The sequence below is a fragment of the Pithys albifrons genome, chromosome 7 (assembly GCF_047495875.1).
Source record: "Pithys albifrons albifrons isolate INPA30051 chromosome 7, PitAlb_v1, whole genome shotgun sequence".
NCBI classification, from domain to species: Eukaryota; Metazoa; Chordata; class Aves; order Passeriformes; family Thamnophilidae; genus Pithys; species Pithys albifrons.
The window spans coordinates 57,510,701-57,534,672 of record NC_092464.1 but is presented as its reverse complement, the minus strand read 5'-3'; the positions used below and the strand labels follow the sequence as shown (position 1 = coordinate 57,534,672).

At 52.7% G+C, this 23,972-nt stretch overlaps 3 protein-coding genes across 3 annotated transcripts in view; 1 reads left to right on the top strand and 2 right to left on the bottom strand.

Annotated features, from left to right (window-relative positions):
* Positions 1 to 6,245, bottom strand: part of LOC139673814 (zinc finger protein 850-like) — a 701,437-nt gene extending 695,192 nt beyond the window's left edge. The window contains 3 exon segments of the mRNA XM_071559633.1: positions 3,314 to 3,992; positions 4,181 to 4,259; positions 6,114 to 6,245. Of these exon segments, the coding sequence (XP_071415734.1) occupies positions 3,314 to 3,992; positions 4,181 to 4,232 (731 nt within the window). The 5' untranslated portion in view covers positions 4,233 to 4,259; positions 6,114 to 6,245.
* Positions 1 to 23,972, top strand: part of LOC139673818 (zinc finger protein 850-like) — a 190,382-nt gene that overhangs the window by 151,475 nt on the left and 14,935 nt on the right. The window lies entirely within an intron of this gene.
* On the bottom strand, positions 18,179 to 19,144 carry LOC139674160 (olfactory receptor 14C36-like). Its single transcript, XM_071560308.1, has one exon. It carries the CDS (start codon positions 19,142 to 19,144, stop codon positions 18,179 to 18,181), a length of 966 nt encoding a protein of 321 aa, XP_071416409.1.

Genomic DNA, 23,972 nt, shown 5'->3' with positions numbered 1-23,972 from the left:
TGCAGTAACAAAGAATCGATGTCTGTCCCGAGCGTGTCACTCTCGGCCTGTCACACCCGGGAAGGAACGCGATGTTTGCGGCCATCCCCGAGGCACAAACTCGCTCCGAGCCCGCCGGGGGGTCCGCAGGAAGGAGAGGTTGGGGAGCCACTCCCTGTGCGGGATCTGGGGAGGGGACACGGGGGGACATGGGAGGATACAGAGGGGACACAGGGGGACATGGTATCTGGGGAGGGGACATGGGGGACTTGGGGGGACACAGCCCCTAGGGAGGGGACACGGGGGGACACTGGGGACCCCGCTCCTGCCCCCCCCTGCCCGCAGCGAGCCCCGATCCCCAGCAGGGCTGCAGCCCCCAAACCAGCTGGAACCTGGGGGTGGGAGGGCAGCCCTGAAGCCAGGCTTGCTATAGTGGGACTTGCTGAGAGCGACTTAGAAGGGTTTGTTCATTAGGAACTGGCCTGAACCCTGGGAAAAGACAAATGTTTTCTGTTTTTCTATCAAAGATAAGCAGGAGACAGGAATTTCTGAACAAACAACAGTAAAACGATAAAACAAATTTTTTTTAACCATACAGAGTTTTAGATAAAGAAAACCTTGAAAGAGTTTAGTCCTGCATTTGGAAGAAATAAATCAAAACACCTCTGTCCCAGAGGCTGCAACCAGTAAACAATGTCTAGTTAGAAAAGAAATGCATAGACACAAGACATTCAGTCTTTTAACCATTTGCCTAAGCCCTAAAAATGTGTGTCTCAGGTGATTCACAAGATGTTTGTGTACCTTGGAAGGATGTGCAGTGATTGATGTCACTCAGATGGATCTGCACCACGGAATGTCCGGTGTCCTCACTGAAATTCCCCTCCTAAATCGACCCAAATTTGACTCCTGGGGAGCTGCATCGTGTCAGACACAGCCCCTGTGCCTGCCCACGGTGTCAATAAAGGCACTTTGGCTCACAGTGCGGCCCTGGGTGGGTTGCTGTGACTCAGCCCCACAAACCAGGGCTGTGCCCTCGGGCGCTCGGAGCTGCACCAGGGGGATAAAGGCCCCCCGGCCCTCCCGGTGCCCCCAGCAGCGGCTCTGCCCCCCAGAGCGGGGCTGTGCCCCCCAGAGCGGGGCTGTGTCCCAGACCCCACGGCCCATCCCGGGCTTGGGGCTGAGCGCGGAGCAGGTGCTGAGCTGCTGGATCTGTCTCGGGGCTCAGGGGGACAAGGGGGTGTCACACCAGTGGCACAAACAAGAGATGAGTGGTGTGTGTCAGTCCCTCCCCCTCGCTCTGTCCCTCCCCACTGCAGCCTTTCTGCCAAAGCCCCGAGGATGCTGTGCCGGGCCCTCCATCCCATGGCCCGGGATAAGGGAGATTCCAGCCCCTCCTGGGCTTTCCTGCACTGAAAGAGCCGCACCGGGGGGTCTCTGCTGCCCCACATCACCCAAAGAGCTGCCCCCAGGGCCGCAGTTTGGGGCAGGACTGAGGGCTCAGGGACTGCCAGAGCAGATCTGAGCTGGGAGGGAAGCACAGACAGAGACTCACATGTGGGAGTATCCCAATAGAAACCAATTATCCCAAAATATCCCTGAATTCATTCCACAGTAACTCTGATCCCTCCCCCAGTATCGGAATTCTCCCAGAATAACTGAAACCTCCTGGAATACCTGATTCTTCCCCAAAAATCCTTTGATTCTTCCCCAAACACTCCAAAAACACCTGAGGTCTCCCAGATATTTCTTAATTATTCTAAAACACCACTGAACTCCCCCCAAATCCCCCTGAACTCTCAAAGAACTCTCAATCCTCCAGAAATACATCAAATCTCACCAAATACTTCTCAATTAGCTGCACCCCCTTAAACTGCCACAAAACATGCAAAGACCCCCCAAACACACTCAGAGCCCACCAAGGTCCCCACCAAACCCCCTTCTGGGGGGACCTTTAGGGGCACTGGTGGTGCTGGGACCCTCCCGGCTGTAGGTGAGGAGCTCTTGGGTGAGCAGGGTGGGGGGTGGGAGGAGGGGATGGTGGGAAAGGTCTGAGGGGAACGGGATAAAAGGGGCGGTTGGATTCCCACAGTGAGCGGGAGGGGAGTGGGACCCCTCTGAAAACAGAGTGGGGCTGGAAACTGAGGACTGGGGAGAACGGGAAAAGGGATGGGGGAGGTCAGAAAAGTGGGAAAAAAGGGAGGGTTGGACCCCCAAAACTGATCAGGAGGTGGATGGACACTGGGGGCATGACTTGTAAGGGGTGGGAGAAGAGGGAAAGTGTGAGCTGTGACCTCCAAACTGATCTTGGGGGGGCTGGGGATTGAGGGGACAATGGGAAAAGGGAGGAATAGGCAGAAGGGTGGAAAATGGGGATTGGGCTGGCAGGATGGACAGTCCCATGGGGGTCTTTGGGCAGAGGGGGGATTGGAAAAGGGGGCTCTGGGGTGTCTCCCTGAGCTCCCAACCTGTGTGGGGTGCTGGGGCTGCTGGAGAGGGGGAGGCACCCTGGGGCAGGGGGAAAGGAAGATGTCAATCAAAATTATTTACTACACAATATAAATGCTAAACCTACCAGCAGTATAGTGTGAGACAGGACAGTGCACCATTCTACAGCAACTGATGAAGCAATTCTACTAAAGCTATCACAAAAGAAAGAATTATTAAGTAGAGATTAATGGAATTCACCCAGCCCAAGGGACCTGGGGAGATCTCTGCTCTCAGCCTCGAGGAGTGACCTTGGTGGGGGTTCCCACCCTAAGGGAGGAATCTCCACACACACACCCCAAGAAGGGATATGTTGGAAGAACCTGCCCCTGTGAAAGGGGATTGGACCTTTAGAGTATAAAGGAATTGACTGACAGCCATTTGACTCCTGGGGTTGCCTCACCATCAGGATGTTAATCTGGGGTTGAAACCAGAGTGGAGTCCCCTCAGCCAACCACTGATACATTTGCAAACAGGGCATTGTTTGCTTGGACATTCCAATGAGGGATGTCTTGCCACAGGCCTAAAGCCATCAAATCCCCTCATCCCACAGGATTTTCAAGGTCAGCTCTGTGTCCTGATGGATGTTCCTCCCACTCTGTTCACCCAGGTGCCTACAGGGAACCAGGAGGATGAGGAGACCACCAGCCAGGTGTTTTCCCAATGTGAGTCACCAGGAATGTTGGTCACCAAGACTCTACCCTAAGTGGGTCACCAGGTCTTTACCCAACATGGGTTACCAAGTCTGTGCTCAATGTGGGTCACTGTGGATCATTCAACATTGGTACTCCAATGGGTGATGGAGCTGGACCAGCAGACGAAGCTGTTCCCGCAGTTTGGGCACTCTGAGGGCTTCCCTTATTGGTGGGTCCGTTGGTGTTTGGTCAAGACAGAGCTCCGGGTGAAGCTCTTCCCACACTCCTCACACCTGTATGGCCTCTCCCCAGTGTGGGTGCTCCAGTGGGTGACGAGATGGGAGTTTTGTTTGAATCTCTTTCTGCAGTGGGTGCAGCAGAAGGGCCTCTCCTCCGTGTGTGTGCGCTGATGTGAGAAGAGTTGTGAGATGGTCCTAAAATTCTTCCCGCACTCCGAACACTCGTACGGACGTTCCCCGGTGTGGATCCTTTGATGGCGGATCAGCTCAGAGGTGCAGCTGCAGCCCTTCCCACATTCCCCACACTTGTAGGCCCATTCCCCAGTGTGGATCATTTGGTGGCGGATCAGGCTGTAGCTCTGGCTGAAGTTCTTCCCACATTCCAAGCACTTGTAGCGCTTCTCCCTTGAGTGATGTCGCTGCTGCATCACTGGGTCAGAGCACCTGCTCAAGCCACGGCCATCTTTGAGGCACTGGGTTGGTTTTTCCTCCGCAGAGCACACAGGTCTAGTTTTGGAGATTCTCCTGCTGGCAGATCTTCGTGGATTTTCCTCCCCACTCACTTCCTGGTCTGTGAAGCCGTTCAAAACAGCCTCTGCCAGCAGGTTTTGCCGGGGGGAATTGTCCTCTGTGCTCTCCGTGCTCAGCTCAGGGCCTGGGGCAGGAAGGAACAAGGACAGGCAGGGCATTTGCCTCCAGCCCACAGGGAAGGCAAAGGACATCCCCCCAAACCCGGCCCCGGCAGGACGGCGTCGGCAGCGGGGTTGTCCTGCAGCCGGGGCCATGCTGGGCTGGAAGATGCAGCACAAGGGAGGGGCAAAGGGGCACTGACTTCCTCCTCACCTGCCTGGGGGTTCCGGGGCACCTTCCTCTTTCTCGCAGCCTCTTCCTCCATCCCGACAAGCTTTGGGAAGGAGAAATCCTGGTTTGGGGGCAAAAATAAGGTTGGGGGATCCTCCTGCCCAAGTCCATCTCTGGAATCCACCAGGCAGCTTGTGCCCTTAAAACCCTCCAAAACAGTAAGATTAAGTAAAAAAAAAAAATTCTCTCTCAGGAGTTTCCTCTCTCTGGTCTCTTTACTTTGGGGTTCTGGGGGTCTCCCCTGTCTTGGCCGCTGGGGGTCCCACGTCAATTGAGGATTCCCCCTCTCTGGGGTCCCTGCCCTCTCCAGGCTGCCGGGGGTCCTGGGAATCAAAGGGGTCCCTCCTCTCTGGTCTCCCCACTTTGGGTTTCTTGGGGTCCCTCCTCTCTGGGGTCCCCCAGTTTGGGGTCCCCCCTCCCCAGGATGCCAGGGGTCCTGAGGGTGCCCCATTTCCGGGATCTCCTTTTTGGGATCCCACGGGGGATCCCGGAGATGGGAGTCAGGGCATAGGGGACCTCTGGCACCCTCGGCATTCCTAATTGGGACCCTGGAGAGGGGGAATCCCAGAACCCCAAAGGGGTCAGATCACAGAGTGGGGACCCCTGGCATTCCCGGGATCTCCAGCAGCCTGGAAAAGGCAGAACCCCAGAGAGGGGCCCCCAAAACACAAGGCACCCCCAACAGCCTGGACAGGGGGGACCCCGAGAACCCCAAAGTGGAGAGACCAGAGAGAGCAAATTTGGAGGTGAATTTTGGTGCTTTGAATTCCTTTGGTCTTAATCTGCATATTTTGGAGGGGGTTTTGGCCAAATCTTGATGGTTTGGGGTTTTAGGGGATCTGTGCCAAGCACCTCCATTTGGGGGGATGGGAGGATCCCAGGATTTTCCAGCATCCAGAGATGCTCCCGAAGCAAAGCCCCTTTGAGGGTGACTCCCTTTGTTCCCCACACTGAGGTCACTCCTCACTCACTCACACCGTTCCCTTTTTCAAGAAAATCATCCCCAATTTTTCCCTTTCAACTTGCAGAAAAAAAAAACAAATAAACCCCATTTTCCAGTTTTTTCAGGCTGCCCACGTGTCTCACTCAGCTTCAGTTCTCTCTCTTTCAGCTGTCACTTCCAGATCCCAGTTTGGGGCTCCTGAGGTGTTTTAGGGGCCTCTTGGGGCAGTTTGGGGGGCCTGGGACAGAGTTTGGGGGGTCCTATAGTTGTTTTGGAGGGTCTGACGGCAGTTTGGAGGTCCAGAAGTACTTTGGAGGGCCAGGGAAGGGTTTGGGGGGTCCTGGGGTGGTATGGGGGGGTCTGAGAGCAGTGTGGGGGTCCTGAGAAAGGTTTGGGGGACCCAGAGATGGTTTTGGGGGATCTGGGAGCAGTATGAGGGTTCTGGGAGGGGGTTTAGGGGGATCCTGGCCTAGTTTGGGGAGTTTTGGAAGTAGTTTGAGGGCCTTGGGGCAGTTTGGAGATACTGGGAGAGAATTTAGGAGGAGTTTGAGGTAGTTTGGGAGTCTTGGGGCAGTTTGGAGAGGTCTGGGTGGGGGTCTGGGGGGAGGTTGAGGGAATTTGGCAGGTCTGGTTGCTTCAGAAAGGGATTTTGGCGGGTCCTGCGGTGGTTTGGGGGGTCTGGGAGGAAATACAGGATAGCCTGAGGGTAGTTCGGTGGGTTCTGGGCAGTTTAGACGCTCTGAAAGAGGTTGGGGGGGGGGGTCTAGGAGGGGGTTTAGGGGGTCTCTGAGGCGTTTGGGGGGGGCCGAAGTGTTTCAAATGCTCCAGAGCGTTCAGAATGCGATTTGGGTCATCCTGGGGGGCCGAGGCAGTTTGGGAGGTTCCAGGTGGGCGGTTTGGGGGTCTCAGGGATTTTTTTGGGTGATTTTGGGGGGTCCCAAGGCGGATCCCGGGGTGGGGGGAGGGGCTTACCCGGCTCCTTCACCGTCACGGCCAACACGGTCCCGGGGGGGTCCCGCGGGTCTGTGGGGGGTGGGTGGGTCGTGAGGGATCCCCAAAGCCCGCCCCGAGTCCCCGAATATTTCCTAAATGTTCCCAATTATCTTCCAAACTTCCCTATGGCACCGCCATTGCTCACCTCTCCCGGCAGCGCCGTCGAGTCCCGCCCTCCGTCTGCGCCGCCTCTGATTGGGCGCTGCGCCTGCCCGTCGTCGCCTGCAGCCAATCAGCGTTCAGGAATGCAGCGGGCGGTGACGGGACATGGCGTATGCGCCATTTTGACCCTGTCCCGCACTACATCTCCCGTCATGCACCGCGGCCCTTTCTGGCCAATCACAGGCGGGACTACAACTCCCGCCCCCCCCCCCCCCCACGCCCAATCGGGTCGGTCCCACCCCCATTGCAGCCCCCCAAGTGTCCCCCGGACCCCAAACTGCCCCAGAAGGGCCCCAGGACTCCCAAGTGCTCCCCCAATACCCACTCAGGACCCCCAAATCACCTCCCTGGACCCCCAAGTGACCCCCAAGTTCCTCCGGGTCTTAGAAGTGACCACTAAAACCCTCTTTGGACCCCCAGATTCTGTTCCTGGACACTCGAGTGACCCCCCAAGGGGTCCCCTCGGACACCCAAGTTCTTTCCCAGTGCCCCATAAATGCCCCTCAGACCCCAATGGGACCCCCAAGTGCCCCCCAAGTTCCTTCCAGGACCCCAAATCCACCCCAACCTCCCCAAAGCCCCCCAGCCCCCCCTTCCCATGGGCCCTTCCCGGGATTTGGGGCTCCAAAGGGACATTTTGGGGTTGGGGGGGATTTGGGGGCACTTGGGGGGCTGGTGAGTTGGAGAAGGGATTTTGTGTGGAATTGAGGGAATTCAGAGTGGAATTCAGTGGATTTGAGGTGAAATTAGGAGAGGTTGGGTGGAATTAAGGGAATTTGGGATGGAATTAAATAATCCTTATGTGAAATTAAGGGGATTTCTGTGGACCCTTCAGGATTTGGAATGAAATACTTGGGATTGTAAGAGGGATCAAGGTATTTTTGAGTGGAGGTCAGAGATTTGGGATGGAATTAGGGATATGTTGGGTAGAAATAAGGAAATTTTGCATGTACTTAAGAAGATTTGAGGTGGAAATAAAGAGAATTGAGAAATTTTAGGTGAAATTAAAGTAATTTTTGGAGAAATATATGGGATTGGGGAGGTTATAGATGGAATTAAGGGAACTTTGGGCAAAAATAATGGAGTTCTTCAGGAAAATTAAGTGGATTTGAGGGTAAATGAGAGGAGTTTTATGTGGAATTAATAGAATTTTGGGTGGAAGACACGGGAGATCTGGGACAAAATCAGCAGGACTTTGATGAGTTTATAGAGATATGAGTTGGAATTAAAGCAACTTGGAGTAGAACCATTGTGGTATGAGGTGAAAATCAGGGTATCTTTTGGTGGATTTAAAGGAATTTTGAGGGTAATTATGGGATTTTGAGTGGAATCCTGGGGATTTGGGGTAAAACTGGGGGGATTTGAGGTGAAAGTCAGAGGATTCTCAGAGGGATTAAGGGACTTTTGTGTGGAATTAAGGGATCTGGGTTGGAATCAGGAGGCTTGATGCCACCAGAAGTAGTGATGGGAACGAGCAGGTGAGATTTTTGGGGTGTAAAGTCAACAAATCCACTGTTCCCAATGAATTCCCAATATCTGTCTGTGTCCTGATGGATGTTCCTCCCCCTGCACTCACCCAAGTGCCCACAGGGAACCAGGAGGGTGTGGAGTCCTCCAGCCAGGTGTGCTCCCAATGTGGGTCGCTGGGAATGTGGGTCCCCAGGTTGTTTCCAATGTTCCAGGTTCAGGAGGATTCCCAGCACAAATTAAAAGACACAGAACCACAGCTGAGGCAGCAAAGCAGATATATTGGTGAGCAAAGCCAATGGATCCTGTTCCCTGGCACACACACAGCACATCCCCAGCCCTGCAATCTCCCCAGGCCAATGGATCCTGTTCCTTGGCACACACACAGCACATCCCCAGCCCTGCAATCTCCCCAGGCCAATGGATCCTGTTCCTTGGCACACACACAGCACATCCCCAGCCCTGCAATCTCCCCAGGCCAATGGATCCTGTTCCTTGGCACACAAACAGCACATCCCCAGCCCTGCAATCTCCCCAGGCCAATGGATCCTGTTCCTTGGCACACAAACAGCACATCCCCAGCCCTGCAATCTCCCCAGGCCAATGGATCCTGTTCCTTGGCACACACACAGCACATCCCCAGCCCTGCAATCTCCCCAGGCCAATGGATCCTGTTCCTTGGCACACACACAGCACATCCCAGCCCTGCAATCTCCCCAGGCCAATGGATCCTGTTCCTTGGCACACACACAGCACATCCCCAGCCCTGCAATCTCCCCAGCCCGCGGGGCAGGAGCAGCAGGTGCAGCGGCACTGGCGCCAGGGCAGGCAGGCACTGCCGCTTCAGGCCGTGCCCTGCACCAAACCAGGCCCAGTGGGGCCTCCTCAGCCCCAGCCCAGCCCACCCCTCCTGTCCCCTCTCTCTGCAGGGCAGCTTTGCCAGCTGCAGCACCAGCCCCTGCGTGCCCATCGCACCAGCCCAGGCTGCAGCAGCTCAAGGGCTGACTCCGGGACAACAACGGCTCTGCCCTTTATTCTTCCTGGGGCACAGCCCAAGCTCTCAGCACTTCCAGCTCACACTGATGGGTCTTTCTCCAGGCCTGAGTTCTCCACAGGCAAACTCTGCAGTGTTTTCTCACACCAAATCAACAAGCACAAGCACAGACCAAACATGACAGGCCCAGACACGTCTCTGGTCCCTGACACAAAACCTCCTCAGAATACAAACCTTCCTCTGCTTCTGGGGATTTGGAGGATAAGGCTTAGCCACAGTCTGTTCTATTTCCATGCATTAGAGTTTGTCACATGATTATGGAGCACAAACACAGGCTGGGTGGAGAATGGATTGAGAGCAGCCCTGAGGAGAAGGACTTGGGGGTGTTGATGGATGAGAAGTTCAGGCAGACCTGCTTGGCTGGGCAGGGAAGCCACTGGCAAGAGCCCAGTGGTCCCTGAGCATCCCAGCACGGGCAGTGGGTCCTCTGGGCCAGCGAGGGGCTGGGAGAGGGGTCTGGGGCAGTGTCAGAGCCCAGAGGGACCCCCCAGCAGAGATCAGATGGTGTAAATCCAGTGTGCTGGTTGGACCTGCTGGCAGCTGCCTGTCTCTCACTGAGAACTCGCTGGGCTCTCCCTCATCCAATCTCCTTTCAGAATGGGATTTAGGGAACAGATCTGAAGCCTCCCTGCAGGGTCCCCTTTACTCCTGCAGCCCCTGACGCTGCAGGTGTGACAATGATGGGCTGAGCAGCATTTTTGGGCTCCCATGGAACCACAGGAGCATCCATCTAAAACAGGCAGTGCACAAAGGCATTTCTGGAACAGATCTGATTTTTGTTATTAAAAACTTTATGCTGTATATATTTAGTTTTTAATTTTTTCCCCATGGCTACTGGTTGCCACCTGAATTTTATCAGTAAAATTGCAATTGCCTCTTTTGATCACAGCCACCCACAGTGTATTTGTGACAGTGAACTCAGTGTTTCTGTCTCAGGTGTAGTGATCAGCAGACATTGGAATGCCCACAAGCCCCTGAGCACTAAGTCAAGGACAATTAGGGCCATACAGGCCTCATTGCCAGCACTCAAACACAGCCCTGTTGCTGGTGCTCTTGAAATAGAATAAAATTCCAGAGGCCACCCCAGAAATTGCCTCTGTAGTGTCAAAAAAAATTAAAATATCCACCCTCCCCTCCTAGATGGACCTCTGGCCAACAGTTCCTGCCCACTCCTGTGCTGGTTGCTCCTGAGTGACCTTGCTGGCAGGTCCTAAACAGATCTTTTCAAGGGTTCCTTGTTTAGAACCTACACCCTGACACCTTTGCCTTCACCAGAGCTGTGTGAGAAAGGGCAGTGCTGGTGGCAGTCAGGGCAGGGCTGAACACTGGGGTGACTTGGAAGCTCCCTCTGCACTGTCTGTGCCATCTGGATTCCTTTGGGAAATATTTCTGCCTCCAAATGGAACACAACAGTGGCCTTTTGGACATGCTGCCCCCAAGGGGGTAACTCTAAACATTTGGAATAAAACAATGACCCCTGCCAAGAGCCAAGGAAAGCTTGTAGCTGTTTCCTAAAAGCATCATGTGTGGTGTGTCTCGGTTTGAGGGGAAAAACCAAAATGTTTTACCCACAAGCAGGGGAGGGGCCTCCTCCACAATAATCACACCACTCTTTATCAAATTTAAGAAAAGGAATTTTAATACAAGAAGGATAACTGCTATATATATATATATATATGTAAACAGACTAGTGCAACCCACTTCCCCAACACCATAAGAGAAAAAAAAAAAACAACAACAAAACCCAGCAGGTTTTCCTCCGGGAGAAAAGGTTATACTTAAGTGTCAATGTCACAGCCTGGCTGGCTGCAGAGTGAGTTTCAGTCCCTCTCCAGCAAGACAGATGAGCAGTGAGCTTTCAGAGGGACTCAGTCTCTTCCCCCTGTGTTCCCCGTCCAAGAAGCAGAAAGGTACGAGCAACCAGCAGCAAATCCAAGGGAGGCAGCAGCAGCAGCGCGGCACGAAAAGTAGTCCGGGGTAGGCAGCAGCGAGACAGCCAGGAAAAAAAAACAACCCAGCAGTAACCAGCAGGGCAGCCTCCTTGGAGCCCCCACTCCCGCGTTCCGCCGAGCCAAGACTGGGAAGTATATCCAAAAAAAAACCAAAAGAGAGAAACCTGCCCCCACCCGAGCCATCAACAGTTAACTGCTTCTTTTGTTAACCGCTGACCTGGGCAATTAAGTGGCAGGGGAGAGAATTTACATAATAATCCCAAACTACAACATGGCCACACTATTTTCCATACAGGTCAGGATGCCATTGGGCTTCTTGCCCACATGGGCACTCTCTGGCTCATATTCTGCTGCTCTCAAACAGACATCTCAAGTCCCTTCCTGATGAGCAGCTCTCAAGACACTCTGCCCACAGCCTGGAGCATTCCATGGGGTTGTTGGGACCCAAGGACAGGACCTGTCACTTGGCTTTATTGATCCAGATTGTTCAGATCCCTCTGCAGAGCCTTCCTGCCCTCCAGCACATCCACAATCACACCCACCTTGGTGTTGTCCATTAATTTACTGAGGGTGCCCTCGATCCTCTTGTCCAGATCATCAATAATGATGTTAAACAGGACCAGCCCCAACACTGAGCCCTGGGGAACACTGCTGGTGACCAGCCCCATCTGGATTTAGTTCCATTCCCCACCACTCTCTGGGCCATCAGACAGTTTTCCACCCAGCAAACAGTTCCCTTATCCCAGCCATGAGCAGCCAGTTTCTCCAGGAGATGCTGAGGGAAGTGGTGCCAAAGGCTGTACTGAATTCCAGAGAGACACATCCACAGCTTTTCCCTCCCTGAGTGGGTCATTTTATCATAGAAGGAGATCAGTGTGGTCATGCAGGACCTGCCTTTCCCAAACCCACAGTGACTGACCCTTATTCCTTGGGTTCCTTCACATGCCGTGTGATGGCACTCAGGATGATCTGCTCCATGGACTTCCCTGGTACTGAGGTCAGGCTGACAGGTCTGGAGTTGTTCAGATCCTTCTGTCCCTGTCTGTAAATGGGCATCACAATTTGTCAGCTGGGACTTCTCCAGTTCACCAGGACTGCTGGGCAATGAGTGAAACTGGCTTGGCCAGCTCTTTCTGCAGCTCCCACAGTACCCTCAGGTGGATCCCATCTGGGCTCAGGGACTTGTGGGGGTCTCACTGGCAGAGCAGGTCACTCACATTTTCCTCCTGGATTGCAGGGGCTTCACTCAGACTCTCATCACCAACTTCTCATCAGGGAACTTGGGTATCCAAAAGACAACTAAGTTTTGGTGTTAAACACCAAGGCATGGAAGGCATTAATTCCCTCAGCCTTTTCTGTCCTGCCCTGACGCTGTGCTTCTTCTGCATCCAGGAAAGGATGGAGACTCTCCTGAGCCCTCCTTTTGCTGCCCATGGATTTAGAGACACATTTTTGGCTGTCTTTAACTGCAGTAGCCAAATTCAGTTCCACTTTGTCTTTGGCCCTTCACATTTCCCCGCTCCGTAACTTCACCATATCCTTGTAGTTCCCCCAAGATTTCTGCCCCTTTTTCCAGAGGCAACACACTCTTCTTTTCCTTTTGAGTTTTAGCCCATGTTCTCTGTTTAACCAGGCCATAATTTTTGCCCCTGGCTTGTCTCAGGCCACGTGGGCACAGCTCCTGGAGCTTTGAGATTCCTTCTTAAAAGACCTGCAGCCTGGCCAAAGTCTGTCAGCTCTCAGTCCAAGGTGTCAGTTCTGTTGGCTCCCCTCCCTTCACCCACAATGGAAATCCCCATTATTTCATGGTCTCTGTGCCCAAGACAGCCCTGACCACCACATCACCCACCAGCCACAGAATCACAGAATGGTTTGGGTCATGAGGGACCTTAAAGAGCATCTTGTTCCAACCCCAGGGGCAGGAACAACTTTCACTAGACCAGGTTGCTCAGGGCCACATTCTGCTTGGCCTTGAATGACTTCCGAGGATGGAGCAGCCAGAACTTCTCTGAGCAACCTGTGCCACGGCCTCACCACCCTCACTATAAAGAATTTCTTACAAAAACTCATCTAACCCTTCCCTCTATCAGTGTGAAGCCATTTCCCCCTTCTCCTGTCACTCCAGGCCCTTGTAAATACTCGCTCTGCATCTTTCTTCTTGGCTGCCTTCAGGTCACCCCAAGGCCTTCCCTTCTCCAGGCTGTACAATCCCGATTCTCTCAGCCTTCCCTCATGGCAGAGCTGCTCCATCCCTCTGAGAATCCTGGTGACTCCTCTAGACTCGCTCCAACAGCTCCATATCCTTGCTGTGCTGGGACCCCAGAGCTGGAGGCAGCTCTGCAGGTGGGGTAACATCCAACCAGGTGTGTTCCAGCAAGGACAGTGTGGAACCTTCTGGAACCAAAGGGGACACTGTGACACCACAGAACCTCCTGGAACTCAAGGGATATTATGAGATGACAATCTCATGGAATCATAGGGCAGTTGTGACAAATGGGGGCTCATGGATCAATAGGAACCCTGAGATATTTTGGAACATCCAGGAATGAAGGGGCCTTTGTGACACTGCAGAGGGTTATGGAGCCCAAACTACCCTGGGGCCGCTGCTGAACACCATGGAATCAAAAGTCCACTGTGATACTGCAGGGGTTAATGGAACTGAAAGAACCCTGGGAAACTGAAACCTCCTGGAATCAAGGGGCTATTTTGACACTGAAGAGCCTTGTGGAGCCAAAGGGACCCCGGGGCACTGTGGAACCTCATGGAACCAAGGGGCCTTTGTGACTTGTGGGGACTCCTGGAACCAAATGAACCTCAGGACGTTTTTGAACCTCATAATATCAAGGGGCCATTGTGGCACTGCAGAGCCTTATGGACCATGACAGGATGTTCTGCCCTATCAGGCCCAGAATCCACTCAGAGAATGCAAACAATGCAGGCTCTCTGTGCTGAGTTACTGCTGGCACCAATGGGCTGTGTGGGTGTTGAATTCTGCTAAAACCAGCCTGGGTCACCAAACTGCAAATGCTCATCCTGCTTTTTGGAACAGGATCTGACAGATAAACTGCTCACTGGCCTGGAAACATGTGACCAGCAATCCCTGACAGTGTAACTATATAAGTTCAGTCCAACTTCCATATGGCAGATCCTTCCACAGTGTCTTGGGTTGAGCTGTCAAAACGCCAACTGTCCAGGACAGAGTGAAGAGGGTTCCTCCTCCCCCCCAACCAGCTAATGGTAAAAAGAAGAGGGAGAGGAAAAAACCCCCTCAAACCAGGTTTATGCTGAAACTAACTACATGTATTTATACAGAAAAGAGAAAGTTAGGAGAAAACTACAATATAACACACACTTACACAAGTTATGTGTGGTATAACAAGACATAACTTCCCACTCCCCAGTAATACAAAGTGTATTACTCTAAATCTATAAGCTCTCTAAAAGACACTCTGCAAGAAAGAGAAAGTACAAGAATAAAATATTTCTGCTTCCCTGAACTCAAACAAAATGCAAGCAGAGGCAACAGGAGCAGGGCCCAGCATAGTAGAGGAGCTGCCAGACATCCTCCTCTTAGTGCAGCCATGATGGAACTAACCAAGCCACTCCCACACACTGGGTTTTACACCCTTTGAGATGATGTAGTATGGTATGGAATACAATATTATTGGCTAGAAGAAGTCAGCTGTTAGCTAGCTCAGCCCAGCTCAAGTCAGCTGACAATCCCAGGCCTAGCTGATCTTTAACACCTAAATTTAGGCCCATTTGGCCAAACCCATAAAAGGGGGGAAAAGGGGGATTGGAAGCACATGTTGATCCCTGCTCTATTTGTACACAAATGGGAGTTGGGGGAGGAGAGACAAAGTGATTTCTCTCTGTGTTGTTGATTTGCACTCTTGATAGTGTTGGTTTTGCTTCTAGTATTTCCTGCCAGTAAAATGATTATTTCACTTACATGTCCTTGTATTTTGTCTTCTTATATTGATGGTGAATAAAAGGGGAGTGAGTTCATTTTATTGGAGTTCCCATTCCAATATTGGTCTTTAAACCAAGACAGGTTGCTCAAGGGCTCCCTGAAATTTGGTAACATCCACTAAGGACTTGAAAATGCAGTTTGTCCCATTGGACAGAGAGATAATAAAGATGTTCTGCATTTGTGGTCAAGGGCTGATCACTGATGGGTCTCACCAGGAAGTTGCTGCCAAGAAGACTTTGTACCATGGATTTGACTTGACACTCTTTGTTCAGTCAAATTCCCACCCATCACATGTTCCATTTCTTCAGACCAGCTGTCACCAATCTGGACATAAGGAGACCACAGGAGACCATGTCTAAGGCCTTCCTAAAGTCTGGGCACACAACATCCCCTTCTTTTCCATTCCACATGGGTTCTGCAATCCTTCCCTTGTCCTTCCCATGCCTGAAGATGGCTACAGGAGAACTTGTCATGTTCCCTTCAGTGCTGAGTCTGACCAGTCTGGAACTCTCCCAATCCTCCCTCCTGCCCTGTTTGCAAACTGCTGTCATGTCTGCCTTTCCCAAGTCCCTGAGAATCTCTGGGATGGATCTGGCCTTTCCCAAGGGGTTGAGAGAGGTCTCACAATGACCCTGCCCAGCCTGCTCAATATCCCTGGCACCAAAGGCCTTTTCCATATCCCACAGTTCCAGTTTAGTGCCCAGAAAAGAATACAAGCCTTGCCAGATCCTTGGAGCCATTCAGAAGGGAGGCAGCAGGGATTTCTTCCTACAGACACACCACTCCAATGGTCTCTCTGTGCACTCCATGACTGTCCTGAGCATTTTCCCTGGTGCCTCCCTGCCCTGAATGTTTCTGGGCATCAGGCTGTAGGTGAGGGGGGTGAGCAGGTGCAGGAGGATGATGTAGAGCAAGGGCTGTGTGAAACTACCCCAGGAGGGCTGTGCTGGGCAAGGATGGGGATGCTGCAGAAAACAGTGGCCCTGGTGAGGTGAGAGGGACAGGTGGAGAGACCTTGTGGCTGCCTGTGCTGGGCAGGAGCTGCCCCAGGATGGCAGCTCTGAAGCACACACAAGATGCTCCTGTAAATGGAAAAGGAAGACTGGAGCTAAAAATCAGGCTGGGAAAGCAGAGCAAGAGTGTCATGGTGTCACTGCAGGAGAGTTCCAACACCTCGACCAGGCCACAGAAGACGTGATGCAGAAAGTCAGGGCCACAAACAGTGTGTGGGACAAAAAGGATACCATGACTGTGGATGACAGAACTCCCTCGAGCCAGGGTGCAGCTCTGCTGGAGACAACCCTTCCAGTCCATGAGTCTTGCAGAGAGCAGGGCTGGCACACAGCCCAGTGCTGGTCATGGGATGTGGCCACCAGCAGGAAACACTCTGTATGTGCCAAAGGTACAGGAAATGGCAGGGACAGTGCTGGGAGAAGAGACTCTGCTGTCCCCAGCCAGGGGACACTCAGGGTAGTGGAACTGTGACAGGTTTGAAAGTTTTCCTCTTGCAGCCTCATGATGAGGCTGTTCCCAACAGAGTCATGGGGCAGGCCATGAGGGAGACAACAAGATTTTCTGAAGGTTGTGGAGAGTCCTCATTTCAAACAGTAAAAACTCCATGGATGATGTCTGAATTTCCTAATCCCTTTTATCAATGGAAATATTTATTCTTCCCTTTATCTTCTTTATCTCCTTTAATCTTCATGTCCCCTCTCCCCTGCTTGGACACCTGTGACTGAGAGCATTTGTTTCTCTGTTGGGTGCTCACTGAAGCTGTTCAGGCAGCTCAGAGGGGTGACCCATGGAGGTGTGTTCCTGTGGCTGCATCCCACTGCCCAGCTGTGCTCTGTGCTCTGGGAAAGGGCAGGAATGCTGCCTGCTGAAGGGCAAAGCTGCTCCTGCCTGCAGAACCCTTTCTGCCTGCACAGGGGAAATGCTGCCCAGCCAGGCTGGTTTCCTGCTGGGCAGGGAAAGGGACAGGCCAGAAGGGAGGGCAGGGGGACAGAACAAACAGGGAAACGTCCAGTGTATTTGAGGAGGCAAGTGGGAGAAATCTTATTGGGACAGAGTGGGTTATTCTTGAAGTCACACCCAGGAATGTCAGGGCTCTGGCAGGTGCCCACACCTGAGCTGGGCTCATGACCTGCTCACACCCCCAGGGCTGTTCAGAGACACGAGTCCTTCCCTTGCACACACACAGACAGTTCCTGGCAGCAGGTGCAGTGTCTCCCTGGGCTCCTGCTGCCACTGCCAGGGGCTGGAGGCACCTCAGCCCTGTGGGGTGTCACCTGCTCTGCCCCTCTCTGAGATGCCCCACGGCCCAAGGGATGGACACGTGGAACTCTGTGCTCAGAAGCACATCCCAGGGCTGCATCCAGGGGGTTTCCCAGGGCACATGAGTCTAAAATGGAAGTGACATCAGGACACTGCCTGTCCCATTAGATTTATGGCACCCCAGGAACAGCTGATGGTGTTTGTGCTCACTCAGGTTCATGTCCCCACACAGACATGATATACATGCTGAAGTCACCTCTGTATGGAGCAAAACGAACTTCTGACCTGATCCCTTGATGCCTCTCTGTGGAGAGATAAATGTCCTCTTGCAGGTGGGGTGAGAGGCCAGTGCCAGGAATTGTGTTCTCAGGGGCTGGTCTGTGAGAATTGCTCTGGGTCACCTTCCCAGGCTGTCCATGGAACAAAGACACAGGCCAGACCTTGCTCTGCTGGTGCTTTGGACCCATCCCAGGAAATCTGGCTGTGCAAGGAAACTGCTTTGTGCCCCCACCCTGCACACTCACATTCTGCAACTGGGCACTGGGATTTACGTTACCAGGACACTTCCTTGAGCACATTCCTATTGGCAACTTTGGAGAAAGCTGAAAGCCTTCCTGCCCTGCCCTCAGGAGATGCCCTTCCCTGATGGAGCTGCTGTTGTGCAGCCCAGCTGTGTCCCAGCAGTGCCCACGGCCTGTCCCTGCCTGTGAGCCCAGGACGGACATGCAGCAGGATGTGACCAAGCTGCAAGAGCACTGAGGCCTTATAGCAACAGTAGGGTTGGAAGAAGAGTGTGGAAGTGGAAAAGGAGCAGATATAAAAAGACAAAGTGCTAGTGCTCCCTGGCAATGCTGCTGCACTGTGATAGTCTTACTCTCTCCCTCTGCACACAGGCACTGCCACTGGCCTTCCTGTGGCCACAAAAGAAGGAACTGGAACAAACAAATTGCACCAATATCTTTTATTTGCTTTAAATATTAAAATGATCATTCTCTCATTTACACCATCTCCAAGTAAAACACAAAAGTTTAAGGATTAAAGAAAAACTGAGGATCAAAAATAAAGTTTAGTTGCACAGAGCTTAAAAAGAAAAAAGAAAAAATAAGCACCATAATCATCACCCAAAACCTGAGACAGATGTTTGGACAGGTAATGAGTTTCTTTATGAGTGATTTGCACATGAAAACAGGCAGGTATTTACTTTAAAAATGCATCGAGTCATTACTTTCCTCACAGCATCCTTGAGTTCCTTATTTCTCAGGCTGTAGATGAAGGGGTTCAGTGATGGAGAAATCACTGAGTAGAGAACTGACAATGCCAGATCCAGAGATGGGGAGGAGATCATGGGAGGTTTAACGTAGGCAAAAAGGGATGTGCTGATAAACAGAGAGACCACGGCCAGGTGAGGGAGGCACGTGGAAAAGGCTTTGTGCCGTCCCTGCTCAGAGGGGATCCTCAGCACAGCCCTGAAGATCTGCACATAGGAGAAGACTATGAAAATGAAACAACCAAAAACTAAACAGGCACTGACCACAACAAGCCCAAGTTCCCTGAGGTAGGAGTGTGAGCAGGAGAGCTTGAGGATCTGAGGGATTTCACAGAAGAACTGGCTCAGGGCATTGCCCTGGCACAGGGGCAGGGAAAATGTATTGGCTGTGAGCAGCAGAGCATTGAGAAAGCCAGTGGCCCAGGCAGCTGCTGCCATGTGGGCACAAGCTCTGCTGCCCAGGAGGGTCCCGTAGTGCAGGGGTTTGCAGATGGCAACGTAGCGGTCGTAGCACATGATGGTGAGGAGGGAAAACTCTGTTGACATGAAGAAGACAAAGAAAAAGACCTGTGCAGCACATCCCATGTAGGAGATGGTTGTGATGTCCCAGAGGGAGTTGTGCATGTCTTTGGGGACAGTGGTGCAGATGGAGCCCAGGTCTGTGAGGGACAGGTTGAGCAGGAAGAAGTGCATGGGGGTGTGCAGGTGGTGGTCGCAGGCTACGGCGCTGATGATGAGGCCGTTGCCCAGGAGGGCAGCCAGGGAGATGCCCAGGAAGAGCCACAAGTGCAGGAGCTGCAGCTGCCGCGTGTCTGCCAATGGCAGGAGGAGGAACTGGCTGATGGAGCTGCTGTTGGACATTTTGTTCCTCAGAATATTTTGATCTGTTGAGGAGGAAAAGACAGGAATTATTTAGGCCAGATTTCTACAAGCAAAACACTGCATATGTCACAGCCACTCCACTCTCAGGCTCTCTCCCCACAGTCACACTTCCCTGCAGCTCCTTCCCCTGAGCTCTGGGGTTTGCTACATAAGGGGCCCACTGGAACCAGTAACTCTGTGATGGGCTCCTGAGGAGTCCTTCTTGTTTATCAGTGAGAGGGAACTTGGAACACAGGGTGATCTCTGAATGTACTCACAGAATCGCAGAATATTCTGAGCTGGAAAGGACCCTCAAGGATCATGGAGTCCAACCCTTAGGCCTGCAGAGAATCATTCCCAAGAATTACAGCATGTCCTGAGAGCTTTCTACACGTGCATCCTGAGCTCTATCAGCCTTGGTGCTGTGACCACTGCCCTGGGGAGCCTCTTCAAGTGCCCAATCACTCTCTGGGAGAAGAACCTTTTTCTAATATCCAACCTTAACTTCCCTTGGAATGTTCAGTCATTCCCTCGGGTTTTGTCACTGGCCAGTGACAGAGAAGAGATCAGTATCTCTCCTTCCTTTTTCTCCTCCCTTGTGATACTTCAAAGAGCTTCTCAGCATGGCTGTTTGCACTTTGCCAGCTGAAGAACTGAGCTGAGGGAATTATTTCTATTTGTTCACCCAGTTGCACCTGCCATAGTTAGTAATGGTTGTGGATGCTTGAAATCACTGACAATCTATTTGCTCTGTAGGTCAAGTCTTGTGCATCCTGAGAGGCAAAGGGACAGTCCCTTAATGGAGACAGAAGAGCTGTTCTGTCCATCAGTGCTGTTCTCACCTGCCCTGTGCTGGCAGCTTGGAGCTGGATGAGCATCACACACAACTGTTCCCCCAAAACAAAACTGCACACGGCTGAGAGCAGAGGAACCCAGAAATCTGGGTCCAAAGAGCAGAAAGACAAACTCCTCACCTTTTTCATCTCTCTCCTCCCAGGCTGAGACACAGAGCAATCATTGCAGATGCCCAGAGCATTTCCATGGATATAGCACTGAGGTGATTTCTCCATGGAGTTCCTAGACAGCACAGAGATACTGTGGGAGAGCTGTGCCCCTTTGGAGGGCATCCTGCAACCCTGCAGGAGACCCCGGGAAACAGATGGATATCCTGAAGTTGCCTGGAGGGGTCCTGGGCACTTTGCTCCCACAGAAACATCACTACAGCAGGACCCAAAGGGTTTGTGCCCGGACAGGAACTGAACCCGCCACCCTCAAACCCCTGCACTGGCTCAGAAGAGCCAATGGTGAGAACAAGGACAGCACAGGCAATAGATGATGGCAGTGATATGCCACAATGCTCCTGCCAAGGGAGGAGGGACACACAGAGATAGATGGAAATCAGAAGCTTATCCTTCCCTGGGCTCTGGCTGCTGCAGGACAATGCAAACCTGAGCCCCCATGGGCCTGAGGGCAGAGGCTCTGCTTAGGCTGGGAAAGGAGCCCAGGGAGGAGTTGGTCAGGAGAAGGTTTCTGTGCCACAGGGCCAGCAGGGAGGTGCCCACATGCCCCTCCCCAGCATCTGTGGCAGCAGCTCCCTCTCCCTCCCTGCCTGTCTGTGCTGTGAGGAGCTGTTCCTGCCAGCAGCCACCTCCCTGTGCCCAGCTCAGCTCCCTCCAATGCTCACACAGCCCAGGGGCAGCTCTGCATGTGCAGGGGCTGGAGAGCAGATCCCAGACAAGGTGAGGTGGCTGGGGAGGGGAAGGTGTTCTGAGTGGATGTGCGTCCTGAGAAGTGCCCTTGGACATGGCAGGAGGTGGAGCTGAAGCTGAGAGAAGCCCAGAGCCATTGCAGCTGAAGGACCCTGCCCTGCCCTGCTCAGCCCTGCCCTGCCAGGAGGGGGTCACCCCTTCCACCCACACCTTTGCCCTGCAGGGCTATGAGGAGCTCCTTGGCCAGGCTGAGATGACCCTGGCAGGCAGCAGAGCCCCTGTCCCAGCACACAGAGCCCTGGGCTGCAGGACCCTGCTCTGCAGGACAGCCCTGGGCACCCCTGGCTGCACCCCCACCCTCACACCCAACAGCCATCCCTGGGAGAAGGGAACCTTCTTGCCCTGTGCCTCTGATGCTCCACACCAGGAAATCCAGGAGAGCCATCCTGGCAGGTCTTCTCAGTGGTAACATTTGGCAGGTGTAAGAGACACTTCCAGGAACTCACCTGCACTGCTCTGCAGCCAGAGACTTACCCTGGCAAAGGGCTGTGAAGATTCCTCTTCTGAAGGGCTCTCACCTGTCCTCCAACCCCAGGATATCTAAACCTCTTTCTCACTTCCCTTGTGTCTCTACTGCCTGCAGGTCCTGCCCTGCTCTGCCATATGGCCACCTCTTGCCTGCTAGAGGAACTGTGAGAGTCCTTCTCATAGATCCTGGAAGCTGTGGGATGTGCCAGCTTTAGGAGATCCTTGCAGGAAGGGAAGATTAACTTTCCTACAGCCAGAGAATTCTTCATTCAAATACTGTGGAGGTTTCTCCTGTAGTGAGAGCTCAGTCCCCTCCCAGCCCAGGCTGCCTCTCATCTCTGTCCCTTCTCTGCTGTGCCCTCGGTGTGTGCAGGCAGTGCCCTGAGCCCTGCTGGGCTGTGCACAGGAGCTGCTCCTGGGCAGAGCTGTCTCTCTGCAGCGCTGCCCACTTGCCAGGAGCTCCCTGTGTGCCAGGAGCCCGGCCCAGCTCAGCAGCACAGCAACAGCCCAGGGCATTTAATGGCCCTCTGGGGGGTTTGGTGCTCAGTCCCTGAACATCAGACCCTGAGGAAAGGTGCAGGAACCTCTTGAGAAACAAAAGTCAGATTCAAACTGTAAAGTTGCTTGCAGTGCTAATGGGTCCCACTGAGGAATCAAACTCAGAAAACTTTTCTAGTTTCTTGTAAAAGCACAAACGTGGAAACAGTGATGACAGGTCACAGAATCACAGAACCATCAGGGTTGGAATAGACCTTCAAGATCCTCTTGTCCAACTCTGAATGAAAAACCACCATAATCACCCCTAAACCACTTCTCAGGGTGCTAATCCAGATGCCATGTGAACACTTCCAGAGACACCACCACTTCACTGAGCTACTTATTCAAATGCCTATATACTCAGTGAAAAAAAAATTTAATATCTAATCTAAACTTCAACTGATGCAATTAAGAGCCGTTTCCTCTCATCTAGTCACTACAGCCTTGATAGCACAGAACAAATCCCACCCCACTAAAACCTCCTTTTGGGTCTTTGTAGAGAGCAATGACACTGTCTCTGGGCGTCTTCTTCTCCAGACTCCAGAACACCAGTTCCTTTAGCCATTCCTCATGACACATTATTTCCAGACTCTTCCCAAGCTCCACTCCCTTCACTGGACACACTCCAGGCCCTCAATGTCCTTTTTGCAGTGAGGGGCCCAGAATTGGACACAGGACTTGAGGTGGGGCCTCACCTGTGACCAGTGCAGATGGACAATCTCTGTCCTGGTCCTGCTGGCCACACTATTTTCCATACAGGCCAGGATGCCATTGGGCTTCTTGCCCACATGGGCACTCTCTGGCTCATATTCTGCTGCTCTCAAACAGACATCCCAAGTCCCTTCCTGATGAGCAGCTCTCAAGACACTCTGCCTACAGCCTGGAGCATTCCATGGGGTTGTGGGGACCCAAGGGCAGGACCTGACACTAGGCTTTATTGATCCAGCCTGTCCAAATCCCTCTGCAGAACCTTCCTGCCCTCCAGCACATCCACAGTTAAATCCAGCTTCGTCTTGACCACAAATGTACTGAGTGTGCACTCCATCCCCTTGTCCAGATCATCAATAATGGTGTTAAAAAGGACCAGCCCCAACACTGAGCCCTGGGGAACTCCACTAGTGACCAGCCCCACCTGGATTTGGTTCCATTCCCCACCAATCTCTGGGCCATCAGCCAGTTTTTCACCCAGCAAACAGTTCCCTCATCCCAGCCATGAGCAGCCAGTTTCTGCAGGAGATGCTGTGGGAGGTGGTGCCAAAGGCTTGACTGAATTCCAGAGAGACACATCCACAGCCTTCCCTCATCTCCTGAGTGGGTCATTTTGTAATAGAAGGGGGTCAGTGTGGTCATGCAGGATCTGCCTTTCCAAAACCCACAGTGACTGACCCTTACTCCTTGGGTTCCTTCACGTGCCGTGTGATGGCACTCAGGGTGATCTGCTCCATGGACTTCCCTGGTACGAAGGTTGGGCTGACAGGTCTGGAGTTGTTCAGGTCCTTCTGGCCCTGTCTGTAAATGGGCATCACAGTTTGTCAGCTGGGACTTCTCCAGTTCACCAGGGCTGCTGGGCAATGAGTGAAAGTGGCTTGGCCAGCTCTTTCTCCAGCTCCCTCAGCACTCTCAGGTGCATCCCATCTGGGCCCAGGGACTTGTGGGGGTCTCATTGGCAGAGCAGGTCACTCACATTTTCCTCCTGGATTGCAGGGGCTTCACTCAGACTCTCATCACCAACTTCTAGTCAGGGAACTTGGGTATCCAAAAGACAACTAAGTTTTGGTGTTAAACACCAAGGCAAAGAAGACATTCTTTCTCTCAGCCATTTCCTCCTGCCCAGACCCTGTCCTGCCTCTACATCCAGCAAAAACCAAAGACTCTCCTGAGCCTTCCTTTTGCTGCCCATGGGTTTAGACACACATTTTTTTGCTGTCTTTAACTTCAGTGGCCAAATTCAGTTCCAGTTTGTCTTTGACCCTTCACATTTTAACCCTCCATAACTTCACTATATCCTTGTGGTGCCCCCATAATTTCTGTCCCTCTTTCCAGACGTGATACAC

What these genes read in the sequence shown, in the direction of transcription:
- LOC139674160 (XM_071560308.1), bottom strand. Translation starts at nt 19,144, where the DNA reads ATGTCCAACAGCAGCTCCATCAGCCAGTTCCTCCTCCTGCCATTGGCA.